Source organism: Chelonia mydas, chromosome 25 (assembly GCF_015237465.2).
Source record: "Chelonia mydas isolate rCheMyd1 chromosome 25, rCheMyd1.pri.v2, whole genome shotgun sequence".
Lineage (NCBI taxonomy): Eukaryota > Metazoa > Chordata > Testudines > Cheloniidae > Chelonia > Chelonia mydas.
This window is the reverse complement of record NC_057858.1, coordinates 14,248,711-14,274,268: the sequence shown is the minus strand read 5'-3', so window position 1 is coordinate 14,274,268 and position 25,558 is coordinate 14,248,711. Positions and strand designations below refer to the sequence as shown.

At 55.7% G+C, this 25,558-nt stretch overlaps 2 protein-coding genes across 3 annotated transcripts; both read right to left on the bottom strand.

The window, feature by feature from the left end:
* Nucleotides 1-32: 32 nt before the first annotated feature.
* Nucleotides 33-7,488, bottom strand: GDF1 (growth differentiation factor 1). Its single transcript, XM_007072144.4, has 2 exons — nucleotides 7,230-7,488; nucleotides 33-5,168 (listed from the first exon to the last, which is right to left on the bottom strand). The coding sequence occupies exons 1-2, from the start codon at nucleotides 7,486-7,488 to the stop codon at nucleotides 4,333-4,335; spliced, it is 1,095 nt and encodes a 364-aa protein (XP_007072206.2). The 3' UTR covers nucleotides 33-4,332.
* On the bottom strand, nucleotides 33-25,558 carry CERS1 (ceramide synthase 1). 2 transcript variants are annotated; one of them, XM_043536073.1, is made up of 8 exons: nucleotides 25,218-25,346; nucleotides 16,535-16,648; nucleotides 15,072-15,231; nucleotides 14,405-14,585; nucleotides 13,857-14,018; nucleotides 12,875-13,022; nucleotides 11,695-11,840; nucleotides 9,583-10,998 (listed from the first exon to the last, which is right to left on the bottom strand). In XM_043536073.1, the coding sequence occupies exons 3-8, from the start codon at nucleotides 15,184-15,186 to the stop codon at nucleotides 10,956-10,958; spliced, it is 795 nt and encodes a 264-aa protein (XP_043392008.1). In that variant the 5' UTR covers nucleotides 15,187-15,231; nucleotides 16,535-16,648; nucleotides 25,218-25,346; the 3' UTR covers nucleotides 9,583-10,955. The 2 variants fall into 2 exon arrangements, with proteins under 2 accessions (XP_037741961.1, XP_043392008.1); XM_037886033.2 differs by lacking the exon at nucleotides 16,535-16,648 and having other exon boundaries at nucleotides 33-10,998; nucleotides 25,218-25,558.

Sequence of the window (25,558 nt, the reverse complement as noted above, 5' to 3'; positions counted from 1 at the left end):
AAAAACAATATTTGTGACAATTTGGCCCAGTGTTTGATTGTATAAACTTCAAGTTTATTACATTTTAACACATACTAGTACAAAAGTGTGGTGTGTTTATAGCATACATGGATAAGCAAATGAACTGTGAAAAGTTTGTTAAAGGTAAGTACCCCACCTGTACCCCCTCCTTTGGGTCTTGTCCAGATGTGCATGCCATAGGAATGTTTAGAAACCCACTGAGGCATTCTGTGCCCATGCATTGATGTTACATAGAGGTTATATGGCAGTAATCAGTTCCCCTTTTTATGAAAGGCTGTTAGAGGAGCTTGATTTTTTTTAATATTGATGGCTAGAGCTTACTTCTTCCAGGCTGGGAATACTTCCTTGCATAAAACCCATTGGAAGTAATGGCAAGACCCTTTTAAGGCTTTCATCTGACCCCCTTTCAAGTTGCATGTTTAGTGGGCAGCTGTCACTCATCAAAACTCAGATTTGCTCTGATCATGGCTCTGATGGTAAATCTGAGACAACATAGTAACTGAATAAGTCCTTTTAATAAAAAGTTCAGCTCACACACACATGCTGACTTAATAGTTTAGATTGATAGGCCCAGTCTTGACACCACCAACTGCATTTGGTGCAGCAAGCATTTGAAAGTAGCACTATTTAAGGTACAAATACAGTAAACTTTTTCACGCTGCTTTCTGACTGAAGCACAAGCTCAGCTTAGTTTAGCAGGCTGCTGATGTTGTGAGCATACTTCATGTTAGTGCACTGGCATCTTCACAGGGGCTGTGATCACTGAAGTAGTTATTTCATGTGTCCACTCTGGTCCACAAAGTATTGCACATGGTTATAGCTCTTTCCCTGCTAGCGTGAGAATCCTCTAATTGTTTGGACTGCACAGTGGATAGGACAGAGCCCATTAATCCATCTCTTTTTGTGCTTTGGTAAATGCAAGTGAAGATTTAGATGGAAAGCAAAAACCTCCCTCACAAGGTGGCCTAAATGAACTGAGCTTTGAGTTCCTTAATCTGCTGTAGACTAATTTTTCAAAACATTCAGTATAACAAAAGCTAAAATCCCTTTTCTTTCTTAGAAATTCAAGTTTGTTTAATTCCAAGAGTTAACTCCACATTAAGAGGTGAGGGTAAGTATTTAAAAAGAAAAACACTAGCCGATCAGATTTTTGAGCCTGTCACTGTTACTTTCTAGTTTTTTTTCAGAAGAAATTGACAGATTTCTTAAACTCAAGTGGCTAGCCACATCTTAAATATTTTATAAATTTGAGTAATTGGTAGTTCTTATAAACCATAGTCACTAATCTGACTAGCATCAAACATTTAATAAAGGAATTAGATGCTAGATTTTGATGTAGTTCTTTTTCACTGTACAGAATAATAGGGGGTAAAATGTCTTAGAACACCACAGTAGCCTATGTCTGTGCATCAGTTAGCTTCCTAAACTGTGGTGCAGAGGGTACCTGAAAATGTTAGTGCATAATAGTAGGTCACCTGTGTGGAACTGTGGTAGCCTTAAAGTGCTCAGCCTTACTTGCTCCCGTTCAACAAAGATTTGGGTATATCCATTAGCACAACACATTCATTGGGTAGGGTAGGGAAAGGACATTGTCTTTGCAAATTAATTAAAATAAGTGGATAAACCTTTTAGTTTCCCCATAGGGACAAAGGTCTTTCCTGTTAATACTTAGTGAAACCTTTCTATCAAGACACATTACAAGGTAGATACAAAAAACCAAGTCTCCACTAGTTTCAATCTGACTGACATTTAAAAAACAGTTCCAAGTCTAATTCAGATTCCTTGCTGCTGCTTATCTTCCCCCCAAAAAAACACTGCGATTAAAATAATTGTCCTGTATTTGTCACTGAAAGGCAAAACTTTACTTTGAGCTCCAGTTTGACATCCACACGTAGAGGTTGCTACTGTGCACAGATCTAAAGTGTAGGGCCCTGTGACTTGTAAAGTAGCGGTAGCTAGCAACTGCTATGTTCTTTTAGCTACACCAGAAGAGGGGGAGGTTCAGTGCTTGGTGCCTTTGGAAGGTGTGTGTGTGGGGGGGGGGGGGTTCTGCTATGGTAACTTGTCTAAAATTCAGTCACAGAGAAACACTTCAGTGCAAGGGGGAGATTTCAGAAGTTTTCAGCTGGAAGGGGAGGAAAGTTGCACTGGTAGGGATTACTCAAGTCACATGACGGCTTCAGTTGAGCAGCTGTGGTTGATGACTTTAAAGACTGGAATGAGCTGGCAACTTTGCCCAGGCTTCAAACATTCCCCAGCCCCCCAATCTTATTTTAACATGAATCCCACTTTGAAGAAAACAGGCCATCCCTCAGCCACCTATCCCTTGGCCCTAGCTAATAAACTGATTGATTGATTTTCAGACAGTGCTGGCTCATGGTACTGTAGGTGGAGACCTACTAAAACTTCAACTGCCCCAGCTCCTCCGGACTTCAGGCTAAGCATTGCAGCTGTGAAGGATCCCTGTGGAATTCTGTACTAAGAAGTCATCCCTTTTCCTGTTTTTCATCTCCTACCTCTCATCTGAAGGACAGGCAGCTTCAGCAATTCATTCATAGGTGTTGGAGAGAGAGAGGGTCCTCACCCAACTGACTTGAATATAGCAAACTCGAGCTGCCTTTCACAATGCCATTGCTGGTCCAAGAGGTCTATTGGACATACCACTGATGCCTTAACATGCACAATCTGTTTCAACAGTGCAATAAGTAAAGAACTTAAGTAGCCATAGGTCCTGCTACAAACAGTGTTAAACCCTTATGGAGTCAGCTGGAATCATGCTAAAATGACTCTTAAGCTACTTTCACTGAGCCAAGTCCTCACTGCTCCACGGGTGACAGGCTAGTGCATTACATAATTGCACAAGCCACTGCTCTACACCCCCACCCCCCATATTCATTTACTAGGATGTTGGTTAGGTATTGGCTGCTTATCTAGTGCAACATAGCCTAAGATAATTATTAGGAGGCGGGGAATAGTTTTCTGTCCCTATTACTGAGAGAACTCTGACAATAATCAAGGTGAAAACTTTTTTAAAAGGAGACCTTGTCTATTCATCTTTCTACTGCTTTCTGCAGCCATCTGCCTGATTGCCAGCTGTCGACTAGATTCATGCTCAATGGGTAACACGTATACTTTACAGACAATTCATTGATTCTTTAAATTTGTTTTGAAATAGTTTGGCCACGGGGATTTTTTTTCCTGCAACGTCAGCACCCCTCCATCAAGTTGGACACCCAAAATTGATGGCTCCTTAAAAAACAAATTTAGGCCAAATTTTCCAAGCCAGGCTTCTTGCATTATTCAAAAGCCAGAGCCTGACCTCTTAGGCTACGTCTTCACCACAAAGAGGTGTGTTTTACATTGCTAGGATGTTCCAGTGAGAGTTCTCTCAGTCTGAGAACATACCTCTTCACCCTGAGTCACTTCGCTTCCCCAGGCCCCACTGTCGTCCTCTGCCCTGGCATCTAATAGCCGGTACCAGTAATGCCCTTTCAAGAGCAATGCGTTAGCAGGCTCCAGGCAGAGGTAATGTTTTAGTTGCAGTGCAGCCCAGTGGAGGAGAAAGGCCTGGTCATTTCTTCACTCACTGGAAAGAAGGCAGAATTTAGCCAAATTGTCTTCCTGTTCTGGAAAAATAAATCCATGCTAAGCTCACACCACTTAGCTCAAGAAGCTGAGGCTCCAGCTGAGCTGCTCCTTAGAGCAATGGTGGACAGAGCTGCTGTTCCTACCAGCGTGGGCAAGCTAAGGGTGCGGGGCCTATGGGGCACTGAAGAACTCATTCTTCAATGTCATGGGCACCAGCTCCAGCCATACGCCAGTGCCTCCAGGTCAGAACCGAGGAAGGCGGCACAGGGAGGGGAGTGCAGGGACTGACAAGCTGGTGCCACCATCCTCTGCTCAGCACTGGGGCAGCATGAGGAGGGAGGTGGGGAGGCTCAGACTATCACCATTAGATTTCACCAGGTTCCCAGCAAGGCTCCAGGTGGATGAAACCACCAGCAGGTGGGAGTTTGGAAGCCTGATGCCTCCAGCCAATCAGCCTCACATTAGAATCCCAAACTGCATTATCCTCTTGATGCCAGAAGTCAAGAGCTTCCCCTTTGAGGTTGCATTTTGCCACTATGCATCAAAGGGGTAGTTCTGCCATTAACTGCACCAAGGGATGGAAGGGAGGGTCCCTACCCACCCACATGAAGGAGATTTAATACGTTTTGACCTATTACATCAACCAAAAATCCGTTACTCCAACCGTTGACCGTTCTCTGAGACCCATTCGATTCCCTATTCACATCTCGACCAGCAGCTCCATTATCTGCAGCCACACTCATCAACCACCATGTCCTCATAGTGTCTCAGCACCACGTTATCATGGTTGTCATAATACAGGATGGAGATGGGGGACAGCCTCACTGGGACGCAGCAGGGCTGGGGGGTTCCTTCTGGGTCAAGGGAGTGCACCATGGTTTGGAGGATGGCGTGGTTGGTGCTGTTGAGTTCTGCCGTCAGTGGGAAGGGGCACTCCCCGAGGCAATAGTTGGCCATGTATCCCTGCGGCGCGATGATCCAGTTCTCCCAGCCCACGTCACTGAAGCTGATGTAGAGCCGCCTTGGCTTGCAGAGGTTGCTTGGAGTGACCGGGGTATAATAGGAGCTTCGCCTCTTCCTGGAGGCCTGGCACTGCTTCTGATTGAGGGACACCACCAACAGCGAGGTGTCAAGGAAGGAGTCGATGCTGGCACAGAGGTTCTGCAGCCTTCGGGGCGGCAAGGCCAAGGCGCTGTCCCTGCTGCCCACCGAGATCTCCAGGATCAAGCCCAGGTTCCTGCTGGGGGTTCTCCAGCCCTTTGCCACTTCGGTCAGGTTGAAGAGGAGGGACTTGTGCAGCTGCGCGAAGGATTGCGCCACCAGCAGCTTGTGGTTGTACATGTGGGAGGACATTCCCCGCAGAGACATCTGCAGGGCTTGGTACAGCCGCAGCTCAAAGACCTGCCTGCCACTGGAAGTGTGATAGGAGTTGTGGCTGAAGTTGATCTCCAGCTGAGCCATTGTCAGTTGCTCCCCCTCCTCCAACACAGAGAAATTAAAGTACAGACGTTTCTCCAGACACAGGAAAGTCTTGGGCTCCCCACTGTGAATGAAGTGGCCTGAGGGAAGGAAAACAGAGGAGGTGGCGTTCGTTCTTTGAGCAGGAGGGGCCTCCCCACACACATAGTGAGATTCAGAGCAGTAGCAAAGCAGCCAAAAAGGAAGTGGATAAACCTGACCTGAACTCCTCATTCCCCAGATGAGAAGCGGGCAAACTTCACTTCCCCAATACCCGCCTTGACCATCAACTACACTCCTGGCTCAGCCTGCGCCTGGAGGCCGCACGCTGTCCGTGTCCACACTCAGCTCTGCTCTGCGACTCTCCCAGTGCAAAGTCAGGGCTCTCCTGAGGAACAGAACGAGTCTGACAGATTCTCTCCCACCCTCTGATCAGTGCGAGGAGGGAGGATGCGATCCCGCTCCATGCTGCGGGTGGGGAGCTGAGGGGTGTGCTTCTCTGCCCCCCAGAGGATACAGGCAACCCGGAGAGTTCGCTCACACACCGGGCCCTGGTTCAGGGCAGTATTTTAAAGATACAGCTGCCCCCTCAGCCAGTCACTGCTGGGGCGCGAGGCTCCCACTACCCTGGCATCATCTGGAAGCTTCACCACAGCAGAGGTTCCCCATGGCAATAATTATCCACGAGTCCCTGCTGCTGGGTGAAAGCTGCTTGGCTAAGAGAAAGTGGCAGACTGCACAAGAGTAACAAGCCAGAGCCAGCACCAGAGGCAAAGGGCTGCGTAAGCTTTGGGGCTGAGTAGTCTGAATTTGTGGCTGAAGAACAGAACTGGGAGTCAGCACTCGTGGGTTCTCTGCCGCTCGCTGTTTGATCCTAGGAGAGTGACTAGACCAGCTTCCCCATCTGTAAGAGAAGGGTAACACCTGCCTCCTTCACAGCACGGAGTGCAGAAGGTACTGCTCATTTTGGTGCTGCTGTACCAAGAACTGCTAGAACAGGGCCGGTCTGCTGGGCCCTTTGGACTCAGACCCTGATTTCACCTGGAAACAACAGATCACTAAAGAAGCGAGTTTAGTGGGGCCTCATCCTGAGGTCTAGCAAACAACGGGGAATGGCCCGGAGAGGCCCAGGGCTGAAACAGCAGGAGGTGCTGCAAGTCCAGCTAAGGTACAAGGATCAAATGATGGGGTGGGAGCCAGGCTCAAAGAGAAAACCAGTCAGGCCTTGGTGGTGTGCCAGTCCCCAGTGCACTGGGCGCTCAATCTTTTCTGCATTCTCTGCCCTCACTGGAAGACAAGAATGCAAACCTGAGCTAAGCCACTGGAGACGCAGCAGCTGCGTTAATCGCACCCAGCTAAGGAACCGTAACTCCAGCCCCACTGTCCCCAGTTCCTTTAAAATCTGGGGAGGCCTGATGCTTATGGGAAATAAAGGCCCTGCCATTTAGGCGTATTACAGAACTGAAGGGTGGGTATCAGACGGGGCCAGGACAGTGCTCCGGGGAAGTGCGTTACAGGGCTCTGAAATCACATCCCCAGCGTCTTCTGCCCTGGTGGTTTCTTTAGATAAGCACCAGTCACAGAAAAAGTCCCTCCCAGGATGTCAGAGGAAGCGGGCAAGGGTGGAGATACAACAACAACTCAGCCACAGCTAGGGTGACCAGATGTCCCGATTTTATAAGGACAGTCCTGATATTTGGGGCTTTTTCTTATATAGAGGTCTATTACCCCCCCAAACCCCCACCCCTGTCCCGATTTTTCACACTTGCTATCTGGTCGCCCTAGCACTATCCTGCAGGATCCCAACGTGTCTCACAAACATTCCTACTCATCTCACCCTGGAGAGATTATTTGCCACGTTATGGCTGGGGAAACTGAGGCACCGAGCAGCGGCCTGCCTGAGCTTGCAGAGCGAGTCAGGCCCAGCGCTGATACTCGACCCCAGGAGTCCCAGGGCCCAGTCTTTTGCTCCGACCACTGGCCCCCACTGCCTCTCGCCAGCGAACACCACTCGGCCTGACGCAAAGGCTCCCAGACGGGGCAAGGCGCCCGCAGCCGGGGGGTGAGGAAGCAACCCCAGACGGGCTGGCCCCCAGCCCTGCCCCAAACCCCGAGGGCCCCCCCGGGGCCCGGCAGGCACCAGCATCCCGCAGGCTCTGTACCTTGGTCAGCGAAGACACGGATGATGTTCCCCGGGACATTAAATTCCTCCACCCTGCAGGCGCGGCCGGGCGCCGTGTCCCCGCGGGAAGGCAGCGCTCGGCGCTGGAAGATCCGCCACAGCACGGCGGGCACCGGCGCCGGGGCCCTGGGGGTCGGCTTGGCGCTCAGGCCCAGGGATTTCAAAAGCGGGGGCTCCAGCCGGCTCCCCAGCGCCGCGCCCAGCAGCGCCCAGAGGAGGCCAGCTGCAAACCGGGCCATGGCCGGGCCGGGCCGGGCCGAGCCGAGCCGAGCCGGGCAGACAAAGCGCAGTGCCGGAGCCCGGCTCTCTCGAGGGCGTCCGCAGCCACCAGGCAAGAGCGGGGTGTTGATTGCGCGGCTGGAGCCTTTGATCTGGCGAGGGCTCAGTTACAGCGAGGCATCCCTGGATTGGGCAGGGGAGTGAGAACAAGCCCCCAGGCCAGGGAGCCCATTAACCCTCTGGAGCCCGAGGGGCGGTGGCTTTGCCTTGCACAGCCTCCGTCTTCTGCTAAACCGGGGGGGCTGCCTGGCACCCCCTTCCCTCGGCTTCACCCCTGCCCGGCTGGGCCCTGCCCGGGATGTGCTGCCCCTGAGCGGGCAGAACTGACCTAGCCCTGCCCGGGCCACCCCCACCCAGTCACCCCCAGGGAAAGCAGCTGAGTGCAGGACAGGGCAGCCCGGATGCTGGCTCAGCTGCCCCATGGCTGGGGGGCCGCGGGGGGGGCGATGGAGGGTTTTTGCATCTCCGGCTGCAGCGTGAAGCCACCTCGAGGCCTTATGCTGCCGGTAGCCCACCGAGCATCCCGGGGCCTTTCCAGTGCGCCCCGCTGAGAAGACAGCGGCCCGCAGCAGGAGAGAGATGGGGGGACCGTGGCCACTGCATGTGGCAGGCGGACGGAGAGCGGGAGGGGGCTGCATAGGAGCCAGCTGGCCAGCTGCTCACAGGGGCGATGGCCAGACCCTAGCTAGGCTCTGGCATCACCACTAAACCAGGGCAGGCGGGTTGCGCTGTCCCACGTAGCCTGCACCGGGGGATTCCAGACTGGCCCTTCCTGGGCATCAGCACACAAAGCCCCCCCACCCCATCACCTCCCTGCATTGCCCACCATCAAACCCGCCCTGGAGACAGGAATGAGGCCATTCTCCTGCCCCACTTGTAAGGCACCCAGCCTGTCCGGGTGTCGGCTTGGTGCCTTGGGGAAGGAGACGGCCATGTGTGAAGTTTCCTCCCTTGAGATCCACAATTCTGCAGTGATCAGGGTCCCACGTCCCCATCCCCCACCAATGGCACCTCCTGACTGTCTGTCGCTCCCCCAGCCCTGCCATCCAACCTGATGGGCTGTTAACTTCCACACCAACCTTGTCAACTGGTTCCCTGCCGAGTGAAAGACATACCCGGTATCTACAACAAAGCCTGCTCATCCTGTGCCAGCCCTGCCCTGGCCAGGCCCTGGAGCACCCTGTGACTGGAGCTAATCAGTGGAGTGGGGGAATTAAATAATAAAAGGAAAATAAGCCATCCAGCTGCCATTTCCAGCTGCGATGCAGGGAGCAGCCCATCGCTTGCTGCATCCCACCGAGCCCGGGCCTGGCCACTCAGGAATAGAGCGTTGCAAGCTGGGGGCTGCAGTTCCTGGGCTGAGCTTTGGCCGCATCTGCATCAGTGGGTCTATCGTTTAACCAGACTAAATAAACATTTAAGCTGGCTGCAGACTCAACGCCCCATCCTGGCCCTGCCCTGCCCGGTCCCGCGATCACCCCTGTGCAAAGTGGGCATGCTGGTGGCAAGGGGACAGTTCTGATCCAGCAGCCACTTTTGCACAGGTGTAACTGCCGATACACGGTGCAGGGCCAGGGTGGATTGGCCCTTCAATCCCCAAGAGAGTCAGGCCAGTTAACCAGCACACAAGTGCTCCTGCTGCAGCTGGCTCTGTCCTGACTCTTCAACTCATCTGTCCAGAGCAGGACACGAATCCCTAGGAAACCTGCCAGAGAACCCTGCAGCAACGGCCTCACGGTGCCCAGGCCTGCCCCAGCACTTGGGTCGGCCACGCGTCAGTATTCAACCCTGCCTCTCCTCGCTGAGCCCGCCTGCTCGCACAGCTGCAGCTGCTAATGGGCCCTAGAGCAGCCAGCTGCTTTTAAAGCACAGGCCCTGGTTGAACTACAAGTTACCAAATTTAACACTCCTGCTGGTTAGACACCATCTGCAGTCCCCTGACGTCTGTGGAGTCACTCCTGATTTACACCACAAGGAATGAGAGCAGGATCAGGCTCTGCAGTATTTGTTTCCCCATTGAACCCCATGCAAAACCCAGTCTGAAAGTCAGGGAACAGAAGCACACAGTGGGTGGGATGTTTAATTTCCTGTCCTGTCTAGTTCGGCTGGCTGGGGGGAGACTGGCAGCCCCAGCCAGAACTGGGGGATTTCTAACAACCTGGGTCATGTTTTCATGTTACCTCCCAGACTCAGATGCATTCCAGGGAGTCTCTTTGTGGCTTATGCAGCATAATATCTGGGGTTTGCATCTAAGCAAGGGACAGGAAAAACAAGCAGCCCCTCACCCCCTGCCAGTTTGGATTAACCCTTGGCAGGCCGGCTGCAATTCCCTTCAGTGTCCTATTGTCCCCCTGGCTTGGAGTTAGGTCCCTCAGAGAGGAGCAGGCAGCGGGCACAGGGCCGACACTGCCGTGGTATTGCGATGGGATGAGTTCAGATCCAGGGGGAGGGATGTGTGCAAAATTCCACAGGGTTTCTTTCCCACTGAGCGGAAACGCACGCAGCACAGCCCAGCCTGCAGGATGCAAAGCTCAGAACTGGCACAGCCTGGAAAACCGCATCACTCAGGGCTTCAGTGAGTCCTTTGTTTTAGCCAGAGAAGGTTTCTCAGGCCAGAGGATTCATCGAGGGAGGAGACCTTAGAGGGAGCAGCTGTCCCTTATCTCCCTGATCCCAGGCACTGGCCTCCTAAGGGGTTAAAGGAGCAGCGGGCGGACGGCAGACCTGTCTGATCAGCCTCAGGAGGCTGCTGCCCGCTGCACCTCCTGGGAGAATCCTCGAGGCTCTGGCACGGGTGGGTTCCAGGCAGGGGCTTGGGTTGCTCTGTGGAGTAACCCCTGGATGCACTTACAGCAGGGCTCAAAGCAGCACAACACTTCTCCCTACGGTATGTCGCCATTCCCTGTTTGCAAGCTACAAACAGCTGGGACACCGGTGCCGAAGGGGAGGGGCGTTTGCCTCCCTGCTTCGAGCCCCTCACCCGCTCCACGGCGTTAGTCAGTGCTCCAGAGACCAGAGCTGCCTGGGATCCCACAACTTGCCAGGTCTGGGGAAATCACAGAGAGAGAGGATGGCGAAGGGGTGGGGGTGGCACGGGAGATCCCAGGTAACCGAAAGCAAGTTCCATATCTGACCTGGACCTTGCTAGGAAAACCACCCCCCCATCTCAGCCGACCCGTCCAACAGCCTGCAGGGTGCCCAGTGCAAACTGGCTCGAGAAACCACGTCAGCATCAACTGGAGCCTGGCCAGAGCCGAGCCGAGAGGAGTGGACTGTTTCCGTCAGCTGCCAGCTGCTCCCCAGCTCCAGGCAGAGGTTGAGGGGGGTTGGGGTCTTGCACGCCTTCTCCACGGGGCTCTCTCCTTCGCTGGGTTTGTGGAGGGCCCCGGGTCAGTCCCCAGAGGCTGCCCAGTCAACAGCGGTTCCCTTATAACCGTTTGTCCTTTATCAGCCCGTTCTTCAGGTGTTTCCTGTGAAAGACACCAACGCAGAAAATGACGCCCCCGTATTTGGACCAGCCCCTCCCCCTGGCCATCACTTGCCCCCTCCCTAGGGTCACCCCGCAGCTCAGACCCACATGTCCCTCCGTTCCACGTAGACCCAGCCTTGATCCTATGTGATGGGAGCACGCCGCAGGTTTGAGCGTGACCCAAGGAATGCGGTGGGGGGCCAGCACATCAGCCCATCATGTCTGGCATGCCACCTCCTGCCAGGCTGGACAAGACCCTCAGCCCATTCCACCAATGCCAGCTGCAAGGGGAACCCCGCTACAATGCAGCGGGGCCAGGCCTGAGCGACTGGTGGGAGGGAGGGATGGATAGAGGTGTATGGGAAGCGACAGAGGGATGGCCAGATAGACAGACAGGCAGACAGATGATTCCTTCCTGACCCCACCAGCAACCAGTTTATGGCCTGTAGCCAGGGATCCAGCCCCTGTGCTCTCACCTGGCACAGACTCACCCCCCTGCAGCCCCATCACTGACCCCCAGCATGTGGAGAAGTGTCTTGTCTTACAGGCCCCGTTGTTCCCAGGACTCCGGGACCCGATGGGGGTTTATCCATAGTGAACATTTCCCTCACCCACCCGCAGCATTCCCAGCCTCCTTCGCTGCTGTGTCCCTGCCCCCTCTCCCCACTGGGGGGCGCTGGGCCTGCCCCCTGCTCACCCTTCTTTCCAGGATTTGGGGAGCTGGAGTTCGCTCACTTTCCGGGGCCCTGTGGTTTTCTCGCTCTCCTCCAGGTCGTACTCACGCACGTCGTTCACCTCCTGCATCTGCCCTGTCAGCACCTTGGCCACGAACAGGACGATGTACTGGGGAGGGACAGGAACCAGGCAATGACCCCACTGGCCACGGTCCCTGCTTAGCCCCCCCACCCAACACACTCACCCACTCACTGGAGCTAACTTCTGCCCTGGGGGCCGCCCCGCTTGTCCCGGGAGGCTGGTCTGAAAGCAGCGGCTCCCTGGGCTAGTGGGCTCCTGGAATGAGCATGCCAGGCTGGGAGCCCGGTGCCTGGAGGGGGGAGCAGAGGGAGCGGGATCCTGGGGGACATACTGGGAGACTCCAGCAGCAGATGAAGGGAGCCCAGAAAGACACCGCCTCCCACCCCCGTGCTGGAGATCCACCGCTGAGACTGGGGCCAGGATCAATGGACACCGCCCCCACACCCCCCCCCCCACACAAGATAATAGGTGTGCGGTGGGGGAGGGGGGGGCACAGCTCCCCACCAATTGAGCTGGGTTGAAGAGTGCTCTGAGTACAAATTACCCATCATGCCCCAGCTGCAGCCCCACCCCCAAATCGATTTGCCCAGCACAAGACTCCAAGATTTGCCCCAGCCCCGTCCCCAGTTCCCCAACGGCTGGGAGGAGCTGTGGGACCCTCGGCCCACAGGGAGGCTGGAGGGAAGCAGGCAGCAGCCATGCAGTAAGGACCGGACGGAGCAGCACAGCCTCCTGCCCGGGCCTTAGTCCTGATTCCCCCCACGCCAGCCCCAGCTCTGCCTTGCGGGCTCTGGGGAAGCCTGGCTGACGGGACCCCTTTGGGAGACACCAGTCCCTGCCCCGGCTCTCACTCCCCCTCTCCCGCACTGACAGCCTCTCTCTCCCCGTCCATCTCCAGCTCTTCCCATCAGGGTCTGGAGCCCCAGGAAACGCCCCGGGGCGGCTGTTAGTGCTCACGCTCCCTCCAGGCGGTGGGAATTCCAGCAGGGGGGAGGCTGGGGGGGGGAGGGGGTTGCATCACCTTGTGCTTCCATCCCTCCCCTTCCCCCCCAACCACACGTGCCCCCAGGGGCTCCAGCTCGGCTCCCCAGCAGCAGGGCCCCAGAGCCGCCCCTACTCACCAGGAACCAGTAGACATTCATGAGGGTGAGGGCGAAGAGCAGGGCGTTGAAGAAGAAGTAGAAGGGGATGTTGGGCACGGACTGCAGGCTGGTGTGGCAGGTGGCGTAAAGGACTTTGAGGGGGAACCAGTAGAGACGGAACCAGAACCTGCCAGGACAGACACCGAGGGCGGGGGGGTGGGTTGAGTGGCATTGAGGGGAGCCCCCCAGAGAGGGGCCCAGGGATGAGCATCCCCCCCCACGCACTTCCAGGCAACATGATCTAGCCCCGTGCCCCATGTCTGGCTGTCTCGTGGCAGGAGGGCTGGATTTTCACGAGGTCACTGAGGGGCTTCCCACCTGTGGCCGGCAGGCGCGTCTCAGACCCTGGGGGTGGCTGCTAACAGGGTGACGCAGCAAAGAGACTGTCCTGGGACAGAGGGGAAGGTCCGCAAGCTGCTGCTACAAGCCCATCAATGGCACGTCTGCCCCCCCCCCCCGGCCTCGGGTCTATGTCCAGACAGTGTGTCCCTGCCCTCCTGCCCCCCGCAGGGCAGTGCCAGGGGACAGAGGGAGAAAAGAGGCAAGTACTGGGGTGAAGCACTTGAACCAGCCGCTGGTCCCTGGCTTCCAACCAAGGTTTTCCTGCTGGCTGGCTGTCCCCCTGTCCCTGCCTCGGCCCAAGAGGGGCTGTGATAGGAGCAGGACCCCGTCTCCCTCCCTTCCCCTCCTTGACACCGAGCCACCCTCGCTGCCAGAGCCGGATTGTGAAGGGGCCTGGAGCCAGCTCCTCCTTCCGTCTGCCCTGGTTGGGCCATGCTCTGTGTGTGAGATCACCATCATCTCCACGGCCGCAGGCGGGACCCCCCAGCCCAGCCAGCTCACAGCATGGCCACGTCCCCCAGGCGAACCTAAACACCCGGGCCACTGGGAATGACAAGGCTTGGTGGCACCAGGGAGGGGCGGGGATGGGGGCTGGAGCGGGGCAGGGGCAGGAGCTCACCAGCTGATGCTGAAGGTGAGGCAGCCGAGGTCGGAGATGACGTCGTTGAGCCGGTGATAGATCCCACCCCGGTGCTTGAAGTAGACGTTGAGCTTGGTGAACTCCAGCTGCACGTCGCTGATGTCGTGCAGGAAGAGCACGAGAATCCCCACGTTGTGGAACCTGCAGGGAGAAGGGACCGTGCGTGCGCTGTGTGTTTGTGAGCAGGGCCGTGCACATCAGGTCAGGGGTAGGCGGTGCGCCTATGCCCAGGCCAGAGTGTATCGGAGCTGCAGGCTCCATGCAATGCAGACCGACAGTGCTGCATGGCCTGGCACTGGGTGGACCATATTAGAGCCGGGGGGTCGCATTGGGGCCAATTGGAGCACTGCGGGGCAGCTCAGAGCAAGGGACAAGCTCCGAGTCCCTCTCAGGGAGCCCAGAGGCAGTGTGAGCCGTAGCTGGGTGTGGAGCGGCTGTTGCATTGCCCAGCGGCTGCCCAGCACAGATCCGAGCGCACTGTGTGCAGAGGGCAGTGGGATGCGGCCGACAGGGCGGGGGGTGCTCACCTGAACGTGTAGGAGAAGACGATGAGCATCAGTGTCACCACGTGGTGGATGAGCATGACTATGGAGTCCCTGCGCCAGGCGTCCATGTACACAGTGGCATAGATGGAGTGTCCGTAGAAGCTGCCCTGCAGCAAGTAGGCGATGCCAATGTCGGTGGGTACATCCATACCCTTCTCCCAACCTAGGAGCAGCACGGAGATCCCTGCATGAGCCCTGCACGGACACCTCCCCCCACAGCCAGTCCAGCGTGCTCAGAGCGCTGGAGCACTGCCCAGGGGAGCAGGGTCCCACGGGCTAGGCCAGCACACGCTCACGGACAGTTCCTGAGCTCACAAGTCATTGGCATCACAAGGAAAGTGATTTGGGGATCTTAATCTACGGATTTGCCCTCGACATCGGCCCCTTTGTTTGACCATTGGAGATGCTGATCCGTTAAGAACATAAGAACGGCCAGGCTGGGTCAGACCAAAGGTCCATCTAGCCCAGTGTCCTGTCTTCCGACAGTGGCCAGTGCCGGGTGCCCCAGAGGGAATGAACAGAACAGGGAATCATCAAGTGACCCATCCCCTGTCGCCCATTCCCAGCTTCTGGCAAACCGAGGCCAGGGACACCATCCCTGCCTTCTGGGCATTAGCATCTGAGCTTCTTCTCCGTGGCGCTTATGTACCATAAAAGACGGAGGGCGGGTCGTGGAAGAAGGGGTACTCAGTGAAGAAGAGCAGGTAGGCGCTGTATGACCAGGACAGCGTGTAGAACAGCAGCTTCCAGGCGCTCTCGGGCATCTTGGCAGCATCTTTTGGCTGCAGGTTACACCACTCCCCGAATGGCTGCCGGGAGAGAGGGGACAAGATGCAGGGCTCAGGGAGGGGGAGAGCAGCACCCCCGGACTGTGCCTCATAGCAAGGATGCAGCTCTGGGAGATTCACTGCAGCTCTCCCCAGTCCTCTGCACACACAGACCTGGCTCCAGAGGTCCCCACACCCAGGGCACAAGGGGGCTACTCAGGTCCAGGGGCTGGGGTGCCACATTTATAACTCAGCAAAAAGTCCTTGAGGCCAGCTCCTTGGCTCAGCTTCATGCCCCCCGAACACACGCCACAGGACAGAGCCAGACTTGCACTGAGATGCCCGGTGTTGCTGAGCTCAGGAGTTTGGGATTCCCCCCGTGCACTGTGGGAACCAGTGACACAGCTCACAGGAGAGGGACACAACCACGGGATGGAGACGGGAGTTTCCGCTTGACTGCCCCAAATACTGTGGTTTCATTAACTCAGATGCCTAATGAACATGTGGGCGAAAGGACGTCTTTGTGCAATATTCATGCCCCCTGTAGCCTCAGTGACAGTGGGACACTGCCAGGACTCTCCACCACACCAGGAAAAACCAGACTTCATGGTCCTGGAACTCCTCTGGCAACAAACAGGCAGGAAGAACATTCGTAAAGAATCTTTCCACCCCCCTGCTCTCCACCAGAAAGGAGTGAAAACAGGGACCAGAACCTAACTTAACCTGCCCAAACTTTTCAGGCTCCTTCCACTGCTCCAGGAGGGTGAGGGAGGGTGGGAAGGGAGCCCCGGCAGGCAGCCAGAGCGGGAAAAAAGAAAGCTCAGGTTTCCATCCGGCTCAGACTTGGCCACAGCTCCCGCTGTGGCCAGCACTGAGCAGTGGAGAAAGCAAAAGCCAAAGGCACGCAGTCTCCACATGCCCATCAGGGTCACTCCCTGAGGAGCAGGGCTGGCCCCAGTCAGCCTTCTGCAACCAGGGAGGGAATTCAAAATTAATAAATCCAGAGTCCTGTCTGCACTAAGAAACCCAGGGGGTGAGGCTGTAAGGTGACCTGAGTGCCCTGTGAATGGGCTGCCAGCGTGTGCAAAAGAACCTTCACATCTGATAGGGGCTTGGGCCAAACAGAAGATCCTGGAGTCGCAGACACCATCACTCCTGCGAGAAGTGGGAGCAAGGGCGTGTCTGGGGTAGTGCATGCTGGGGGAGCGGACAGCTAGTGGGCGTCTGGCTCGGTTACTCCCCGACAAATGGATAATGCACCAAGGCCCATGCTGAGCTGAGCGTGCCGCGGAGAAACACCGAATGAGCTCCCGAGGGAAATAAAATGCCTGCCAAGTAACCATACCCTTCCCCGGAGCAGCAATTTCCAGAGCTGGTGGCTTGGCTCCCATTGGCTCCTTGGTTATATTAAGACCCCAGCTGTTCAGTGGAGATGGCTGGCCCAGCCGCTTGCCCCTTTCTGTGCATGACAGGGGAGAGAGATGCATGCAAAAAGCTCCCTTCCAAATGCGGAAGGCTGACGAGTTCACAGCACCAGTTGCTCCCGGGGTGGAAGCACCAGCTTTACAACACCCAAGTCCAGAGAATGCCCTGAAATTGGCAAGATCCCGCAGCTCCCCCCCCGCCCCCCCCAGCCATTCCGTCTGTGCCTCCATCAGCCCCGAGCCCCTGCCCACCCCCAGGTCCTGCATGCAGGGCAGGGCTGCCCCACTCAAAGCACCACACTGCAGCAGGGGGAGAGGCTGCACTAAGGGAGGGTGAAGAATGCACAGGCAGGTAGTCCCAACCCCTGGAAGCCAGGAATTATTTGTGGCTCCATAAAATGCAGTCCAGGAGGGAGCTCAAATAAGCCCCATTTGGAGACAGCTCAGCTCGCGAGCAGGCCCCATGTAGCAGGGACTGGGCAGAGAACCTGAGAGCCTAGTTCCTTCCTTTGGCTGGCCCACTGATCATCATGGCAGAGGTGCAGGAGACTTGGGCTGCCTCTCGGCGTGACCTTGTCTCTCTTTGCCTCTGTTTCCCCTATTGGTACAACTGGACAGTGGCCAGGGGGGCCTACCTCCCAGGGGGACTGCAGACAAACCCATCAAAGGCTGAGGCATTCAGACACTATGGAGCCGGGGAAGGAGACAGAGAGAGAACTGGCTTTGGGATCTCAGAAGGAAGAGGCTGTCGCCACATCAGGGAGGGTACAGTGGAATCGCCACCTACAGCCAAGGAGGAAATCCACCCTCCAGAGCAGGGGCAAGCCCCCTACAGACGCTGTTCCTCTCCCTTCTGTTTCCAGTGAAGACTCCCATGCTTTTTTGCATGGCAAACTCTGACCCTGAACTGAGCACCCCAGGCCGAGACCTGCCCATGCTGTCTCTAGACAGAGCCCTCTGTGAAATCGCAGGCAACAGCTGGCTTTGGGGTGAGATGCGGAGCAGAATGAGGGTGGGACACAGCAGAACACGGAGAGCTGCACAGAGTCCAGACCCTACGCAGAAGGGCTGGAGGAGGCCAGGAGAAGGAGGGGTAAAATTACTGCCTCTGAATAATACACCAGGGGATGCTGGTCGCTGGGGCAGCCCTGGCTCTGGCTGCCCACCGCCCAGATGGACATGCTGAGCCCACCCACCCAGATGTGCATCAGCAGGTCCTGCACGCAGCCAACCAGCCCATGAATGATGAAGCAGGAGTCTGGCTCCCACCGCCACGCCAGGCAGGCACCAATTACTTCTCTTCATACTGGGGTGGGGCGCATGCGGGGGTGGGGGGCACCCTCTCTGCCATCAGCCCGCTGCTGTTGCCATAGCAATGACAGAGCGATGCCCGTGTTGCTGAGCAACGGGTGCTGGAGCAGGAACAATGCATTGCGGGCTCTGGCTGAAAGAGCCCCACGTTCTGGTGAGTGATGTAATGTGGCTGCATTTAAAGGGCCAGTGCTGTAAAGCTGGATGCAAGATTTTGGCGTGGGAACCTCCTCACTGCTCCCCCACATCCCCAAACTGAACATAGGGGTGGGGCGGGGGGATATAAACGGTCTTCTGCAGCATTCCCCCCCAGTGCCGGCTCCAGGAACACATCTTACTCCATACTCCAACCCTGGGAACCAGAAAGTGAAAACAAACAGAAACATGAAATGGATCAAGACTTCACTGAGGCCTCAGAAACTTCCAGGGTGAAAAGGAAATTAAAAATATCCCTCTCTCTCTCTTGTAATTGTCTCCAGCGCTAGAGGGATGGGATTTGACAGGGTCCCTTCAAATCTGCCATGGAAGAAACTTAGAAAGAGGCAGCCCGCGAGTCCCCCCAGCCCTGCGACCAATGTTCAGCGATGCGTTATGAATCGAGGCTTGCTAATGAAGGAGAATCATACTACCGAGCCCAGAGACTAGTCAAGTCCCAGCTGTGCTGTGTGTTTCCTGAGCCCAAAGAGGTCTCCAGAGGAATGAAAGGGAGTGCCTGGCACCCATCGCCCTCAGGTCCTGGGAACTGGCAGCTTTCGATGGATTTTGCTTTCCCCACGGTAGAAGATACCAGAGTAACAGGTTTCCATTGGCAGCCAGGGCTTTGGCTCCCACACACAGCCCTACCACAGCACCCTTATTGCTTACAGGCCTGGGCCTCCCCCATGCCCTGCTGCTGCCCCTTAATCCCAAGCTACAACGCCCCTGCCTGGGCATCCCCCAAGCTCCACTGGTCCCCAGGATACTCTCTTGTAGGACTGTGGGGAACAGGCCACAGGACGACGGTTGGAATTCTGGGGCACACTGGAGTGGTTTCCTCGCTACGCATCTGGTGCAGGTCACACGGGCTCAGCGGAAGGAAAATGAAACACGACTGCACCCCCCTTTTACCCAGAGAAATGGGTCCCCAAAGCCTGAAGATAATACCCGTTGAACCAGCTGCCCCGCTATCTAAGGCGTTCGCTAAACAATCTAGGGAGGGGTGTGGTCTGAGCACAGGCCTGAGGCCCCCCAATGGTCTCATCCTGCTCTTGACACCAACCCTATCTATGGACTTAGGCAAGTCACTGAGCTGCTCTGTGCCTCAGTTTCCCCACTTGGAAAACAGAGATACCATTCACCTGCCTCCTTGGGGTGCTGTGAAGGCTTTCGAAAACGCAGTGAGAAATATCATGACAGATCCCACCAATCATTAAAAGCCATTTCCTCTTCGCTCACGCGTCTGCACACAGAAGAGAACAGCCTTTGGAGCGGGCACCCTCGGGAGGCCAGGCACAGCTCCCTCCTGCACCCTGTGGGGGCTGATTAGCCTCCCAAGCAGCACGGCTCAGCTCCTGCCTGAACGCTGACACAGCACGTGAAACCCAGCCCCCGCCCTGGAACCCAAGGAAAATGGCTTCATTCTCTTCCACAAGAAACGGCCCATTGTGGCTTTCTCCTCGTGGCTCCGCAGGCCTGCAAATAGCGGCTACGGCACACGAGCGAGAGGGCCCCACTGTCCGGGCACAGGAGAGCTGCTCTCTTCACCCCGAGAGGGCCGAGGAGCAGTTCACACTCATGGGCACTGCAGGAAGGAAGCACTCCAGGCTGCTCCTGGCTCCCAAGGCAATTACTGCTGGAGGGTCAGCCTGCTGGTTTGCTGTGAGTGGCCCTGCAACCTCAGGAGGAAAGCAGGGCTGAGAACTCACTCCCGTGAATGTTTTGGGGCCTCGGAAGAATCTGGCTCTTTGAGGCACAAAACACTTCACTAGAAAAGCCAGCAGAGGGGGGAACCTGAAGAAGCGAATGCTGCATCCCAGCCTACGTGGCCAGCATCCATTCATGGCACCAAGGGAGGCTTTCAGGCTCGCTAGCCACATTGTGTAAGTTGCATGGAAGCCTTTTTTCTGTTTGCACCTTTCACTGCAATGCACGTGGTAGCGCTCTGCAAATTTAGAGCCACCCGGGGATCAACCAGCCGCATCTGGGCCACGAGGTGGAAGGCGTGTAGCAGCTGCACAGAAATGCCAGGCAGCAGTTTCGGACGTGCAACGGAGAATATCTGACAAACTTCACAAGGTGCAATGAGCGAGGCAGGGTCAGGTATTCACGTTGGCCAGGACCCAGGGGTCAACACTTCTAATTCTTGTGAAAAATACCACGGGGCCTTTAACAGCCCTAAGTGGTTGGAACCTAGGTTTTATATCTCATCTGAGAGACAGCAGCTCCATGCCCCCTGAAAGAGAGCGGGAACAGAAGGAGAGCATGCGGGTCCACCCTTTCCATGGGTCTATCTAGGGTCTGCTCTGGTTTTAGCACGAGAATACGAGTGTCTCTCAATCCCATCTTCAAGCTTTCTCTCCAGACCGGGATTTCTCACACTCCTTCTCTGGTAATGTGCCCCAAATACTGCCTGGTTGTAGCCTGGGTCAGCTCTCTCACAGGCTGTTCCCTGGATTTTAGCTCACGGCAGCTAGTTTTCCACCTTCACCAGTGGGGTTTTTTTTTAATTAAAAAAAAAAATAAAAGGACCACTCGAGGGCTCCTTCTTTCTATGTCACCCTGGTACCAGCCCCCGATGCACGACTGGCCACAAAGCCAACAGTAGCCCTGTTCTGCCCTCGTTTACATCCGTGCACAGCCCCTGGGCCTGCTTGCAAGAGGAGCATCTAGTACAGGCCTGATGGGCTACCAGGCACCGTGTCAAGTGCCCTCATCAAGGCAGGACACCCTTGCCCTATGCTGGGTACAGAGAACCGCATGACGGGCACAGCCCTGGCTTCCCATTGGGCTATTAAATTAATGTCACTTAGTGCGGCATAGGCTGATGCTTTGCTCAACTCCTCCAGGCCTTTGGCAGCAGCTGCTCCCTCAGGAGGGCTTGCTCCCCACCAGGGACAGCAGCCTTCCACAGACCAGCTGAGTGAGGGCCACCAAAGAGACTGTATGGGGTGGGGAGGGAGGGGGCAGAGAGGAGGCCTAGGCCTGGCCTGGCCTGGCCTGGCCTGGCCATCTCTCTAGCCCTGCTTGTGGTCAGACACATCCAGGAGACACTCAGGTTTGAACGCTCAGCAGCCAGGCCCTGCCACTGACACTAACGGAGGACGAAGATTCCTTCCATTTCCTAGAGAAGAGGCAGAAGGCTACGGAAACCCCACACCAGACAAGAAACATTTCCTCTCCCGCTTTCTCATGGGCGCCCCGCAGGCCGAGAAAACTGACCCCTGGACCCCGCCCGAACTGATCATTCATAGGAATGTCAGGCTAGAACGGCTCTCGAGAGGTCATCTAGTCCAGTCCAACACTGAGGCAGAACTAAGTGTTATCTAGACCATCCCTGACAGGTGTTGTCTAATGATGGAGATTCCACAACCTCCCGAGCTCATTTGTTCCAGCGTTTAACCACCCTGACAGGAAGTGTCTCCTAATGTCCAACCTAAACCTTCCTTGCTGCAATTTAAGGCCATTGCTTCTTGTCCTGTCCTCAGAGGTTATCGAGGACAATTTATCACCCTCCTCTTAACTTTTTACATACTTGCAGACTGTTCTGTCGCCCCTCAACCTTCCCTTCTCCAGACTGAACAAACCCAATTTTTTCAATCTTTCTAGCCCTTTAATCATTTTTGTTGCTCTCTGGACTTTCTCTAATTTGTTCACATTTTTCCTGAAGCTTGGTGTCCAGAACTGGACACAATACTCCCACTGAGGCCTTATCAGTGCTGAGTAGAACAGAAGAATTACTTCTTGTGTCTTGCTTACAACATTCCTGGTAATACATCTCAGAACGATGTTTGCTTTTTTGCAACAATATTATATTGTTGACTCATATTTAGCTTGTGATCCACTATAACTCCCAGATCCTTTTCGGCAGTACTCCTCCTTAGACAGTTATTTCCCAGTTTGTAGTTGTGAAACTGATTGTTCCTTCCTAAGTGTAGTACCTTCCATTTGTTCTTATTGAATTTCACTCTATTTCAACCCATTTCTCCAGTTGTCCAGATCATTTTTAATTCTAATCCAGTCCTTGCAACCCTTCACAGCTTGCTATCATCCACAAACTTATCAGTGTGCTCTCTGTGCCATTATCCAAATCATTTATGGACAGAACCAGACCCAGGACAGATCCCTATGGGACCCCACTTGATATGCCCTTCCAGTTTGACTGCGAGCCATAGATAGCTACTCTCTGAGTACAGCTTTCCAACCAGTTGTGCATGCACCTACAAGAAGCTTGTCTAGGCTATATTTTCCTAGTTTGCTTACGAGAAGGTCATGTGAGATGGTATCAAAAGCTGTACTAAAGTCGAGATAGATCACATCTACTGCTTCTTCCCTAGCCCCAGGTTTGACACCCTGTCAAAGAAGGATGTTAGATTGGTTTGACATGTGCTGGTTCCCAGAGCTCAGCTGACTGAGTTCACCTCTTCCCTGGGCAGAAACGATCCCGCCTTCCTAGCTGGCTGTTGCAGTTTGGATACCAAGAGGGCAACGGGCAAAATAATTATCTTCATTTCAAGGATCACTTTGGAAAATCCACATGGACAATACAGATACAAATCTGACAATTGCAACAGCTAAAGTCCATGCTAGTCCCCACTCGCTGTCCCTCCCCCTTCCACCCACTTTACCTCTCTTCCAGTCAATCTCTCTGATATATTACGGAGCAAGGGCATGGCCTACAAATAAATGCTATGTTACCAGAGCCCTCTAAAGACATTGGGAACCTAGATTCTGCACTCCTTGCACACTCTAAACGCCCAGTGAAAACAATGGGTGCTCCGGGTGATGCATGTAACAGGAAGAGGTGTGTTTCTTTAAGCAGCTTTTTTCAGAGATATCTGGTCACAGCCAGAGCTAAATGAAGATGCATTTTAAGCCACAATCTTCAAGTCCTCCTGCTAAGAAAGTGACTTCCTCTTTAGGTGCATAGCAGTTACAGGCCAAGTGCCGAGCTCTATGACATATAATGATTAATGCTCAGTAAGGCGGCATTCTTGGGACACAAAGCATTAATTGATTTCACAGGGATGAGCCTTTCAGTCTCTGAGAGAACGTTAAAGGATTAATTGCCAGAGACGAACACAAGCGGCAAAGAGGAACAACTGCACTTGGGTTCTACACTGGGGAGTGACTGCATAGAAGGAGTTTACTCCCAAAGGCAAGAAGCAGATGGAAGAGTCCTGAGAGTGACGAAGGAGGAGAAAGCCTCAACTCACCTACTGTTGAATGACCCCTTCTCTGAAGAGCCTCCAGCTGAGATAGATGCCACAAGATGCAGCCCAACTCTCGTTAAAAATGGCAACGCTCTTCAGGAAGAGCCAGCCCCGCCAATTTCCCCCTTAAATCTCCAGCACGTGAACCACACACAGGCTTTGGATGTTTTCATAAAGCCGTTTCCTCCCCCTCCTGCCCACCGATGGGAAACTGACCCTCCCACAGCTCCGTTTCCCATCTCAGCCTCACATCAGACTCTGTGGCAGTATTTCAAGGCAAAGCAGCGCGATCCCGAGGTAGCCACGAGAACTGGTTCTCTGCTCATCCCTTCTCATGCTTCGGTGACAACAAGCGGGACCAAGGGATGGCACCCCATCATCAGCACGAGCTGCCAATTACCCATGGAGCACCAGCTGAGCAACAATGCACAGCACTCCTACTGCACTTTTCACCCTCAGATCCCGAAGCACTTTACAAAGGGGAGGGGGCACTCAGTTTACAGGGGGGAAACTGAGGCACAACGACAGTTGCTCAGTGACTTGCTCACGATCACACTGCGTGACCACGTTGGGATTAAACTCCAGGAGTCCTGACTCCCAGCCAGTCCCCTACCCATTGGTGTATCCAGAGATAGCCAGCTGCTGCGTGTACCATTGCCAACCCTCCAGGATTGTCCTGGAGCCCCCAGGAATTAAAGACGAATCTTCCATTAAAGCTTATGTGGTGTGATGAAACCTCCAGGGATACGTCCAACCAAACCTGGCGACCCTAGCTCCGGGCAAACGGGGCAGCAGGGAGAAGAGGGACAAAAAGGCAGCACAAGGCTACTGAAGTCCTACCTCACCCTTATTTTGAGCACTTTGGGCCTTGTGCTAGTTCTTGGCACCAGGGCGAGCTTCACTCTGTGACTCAATACAGAGCAAGCAAGGACACAAGTGAATGGCTCGGTCAGGAAGGCCTCCCTGTGCGATGGCGAGGTGGGGGGACAGGAGCCCAGCGCAGTTACTGGGCTGAGGATGGACCCTGGTTATTAATACAGTGCTGCTCCCTGCAGCCTGCGTGACCCCACAGCAAATCGCCTCTGGAGACAGCAAGTTCCCCAGGGGGAGCCAAGCCACGCTGAAGCAGAGTGCGGCCGAGACGTCTCCAGGTAGGACCCCCCCCCCGCCAACGCCCCCCAGCCCCTGGAAACTGTCTCGTCACCATCAGCGCTGGTTTGTGCCTCTGACGGCTCCGGCTTGTCACCTGACCCAGGACGCAGCATCTTCCATCTCTTTTGCCTTGAGAGTCCCAGCAAGGGTAGGGCCAATGCCCCTGGCCCAGCAAAAGCCTCTGACACGCACCCGGCAGCCAGGGGCTGTTCACCTGGGCTAGGGCCCACAGCCTGGGGAGACGGGGCAGCTTCCATCTCATGACATTTGGTCAGTGCAAGAAGCACAAACAGAGCGACCCTTCTGCACAGGGGGGCGGTCCCCGTCCTCTCCCTTCCTGGGCGGCCGCTGGATCGCCCAGTTCGAGCCTGACCAGCAGCCCAGCCCTTGAACGAGGTCAGCCTGTATTGCGGCTACTAAGCCTTGGGCCACGGGGGATGGGGGAGCCATTTAGCAGACAGGTTAGTGACAGGCGGCGTGAGCACAGCTCACTCACTGCCCCAGAGCCAGGCCCTGCAGCCCGCCCGGCCCCCACTCCCTCCCTTTGCAAGACGTAAATCTCATTACTTCCCCCCCCGGGCGGGGGGGGGGGTGAAGTAGCAAGATACAACGCACAGCTCCTCCTTGCAGCGCAGCCCCCTCCCCCTCCGCGCAGCGCAGCCCCCTTCCCCGCGCAGCGCAGCGCAGCCCCCTCCCCCGCGCAGCGCAGCGCAGCCCGCCGGGGGGGACTGACCCGAAAGAGGCAGCCGGAGGCGGCCCTGCGCAGCAAGGTCCAGCCGATGGCACACAGCAGGCAGAGCAGGGGCTCGCTCCAGCCGAGGGACGCGTTCTCGGCCCAGGTCCGCCGGGAGAGCTCCCAGCCGCAGTCCGTGCAGCTCCGCACCGCCCCCGCCAGGCTCTGGTAGCCGCGCTGCAGCAGCTGCCCGTAGCCGGGCATGGGCTCGGGCCGCGGCATCCCGGCCCCCGGGTCACAGGCGGCGCGATCGCCCCCGGCCCATCGCTCCGGCAGCGGCGAGCCTCCGCGCCGCAGCCCGCTCGGCGGCCAGCTGCTGCCCGCAGCGCGCAGGCTCCGGG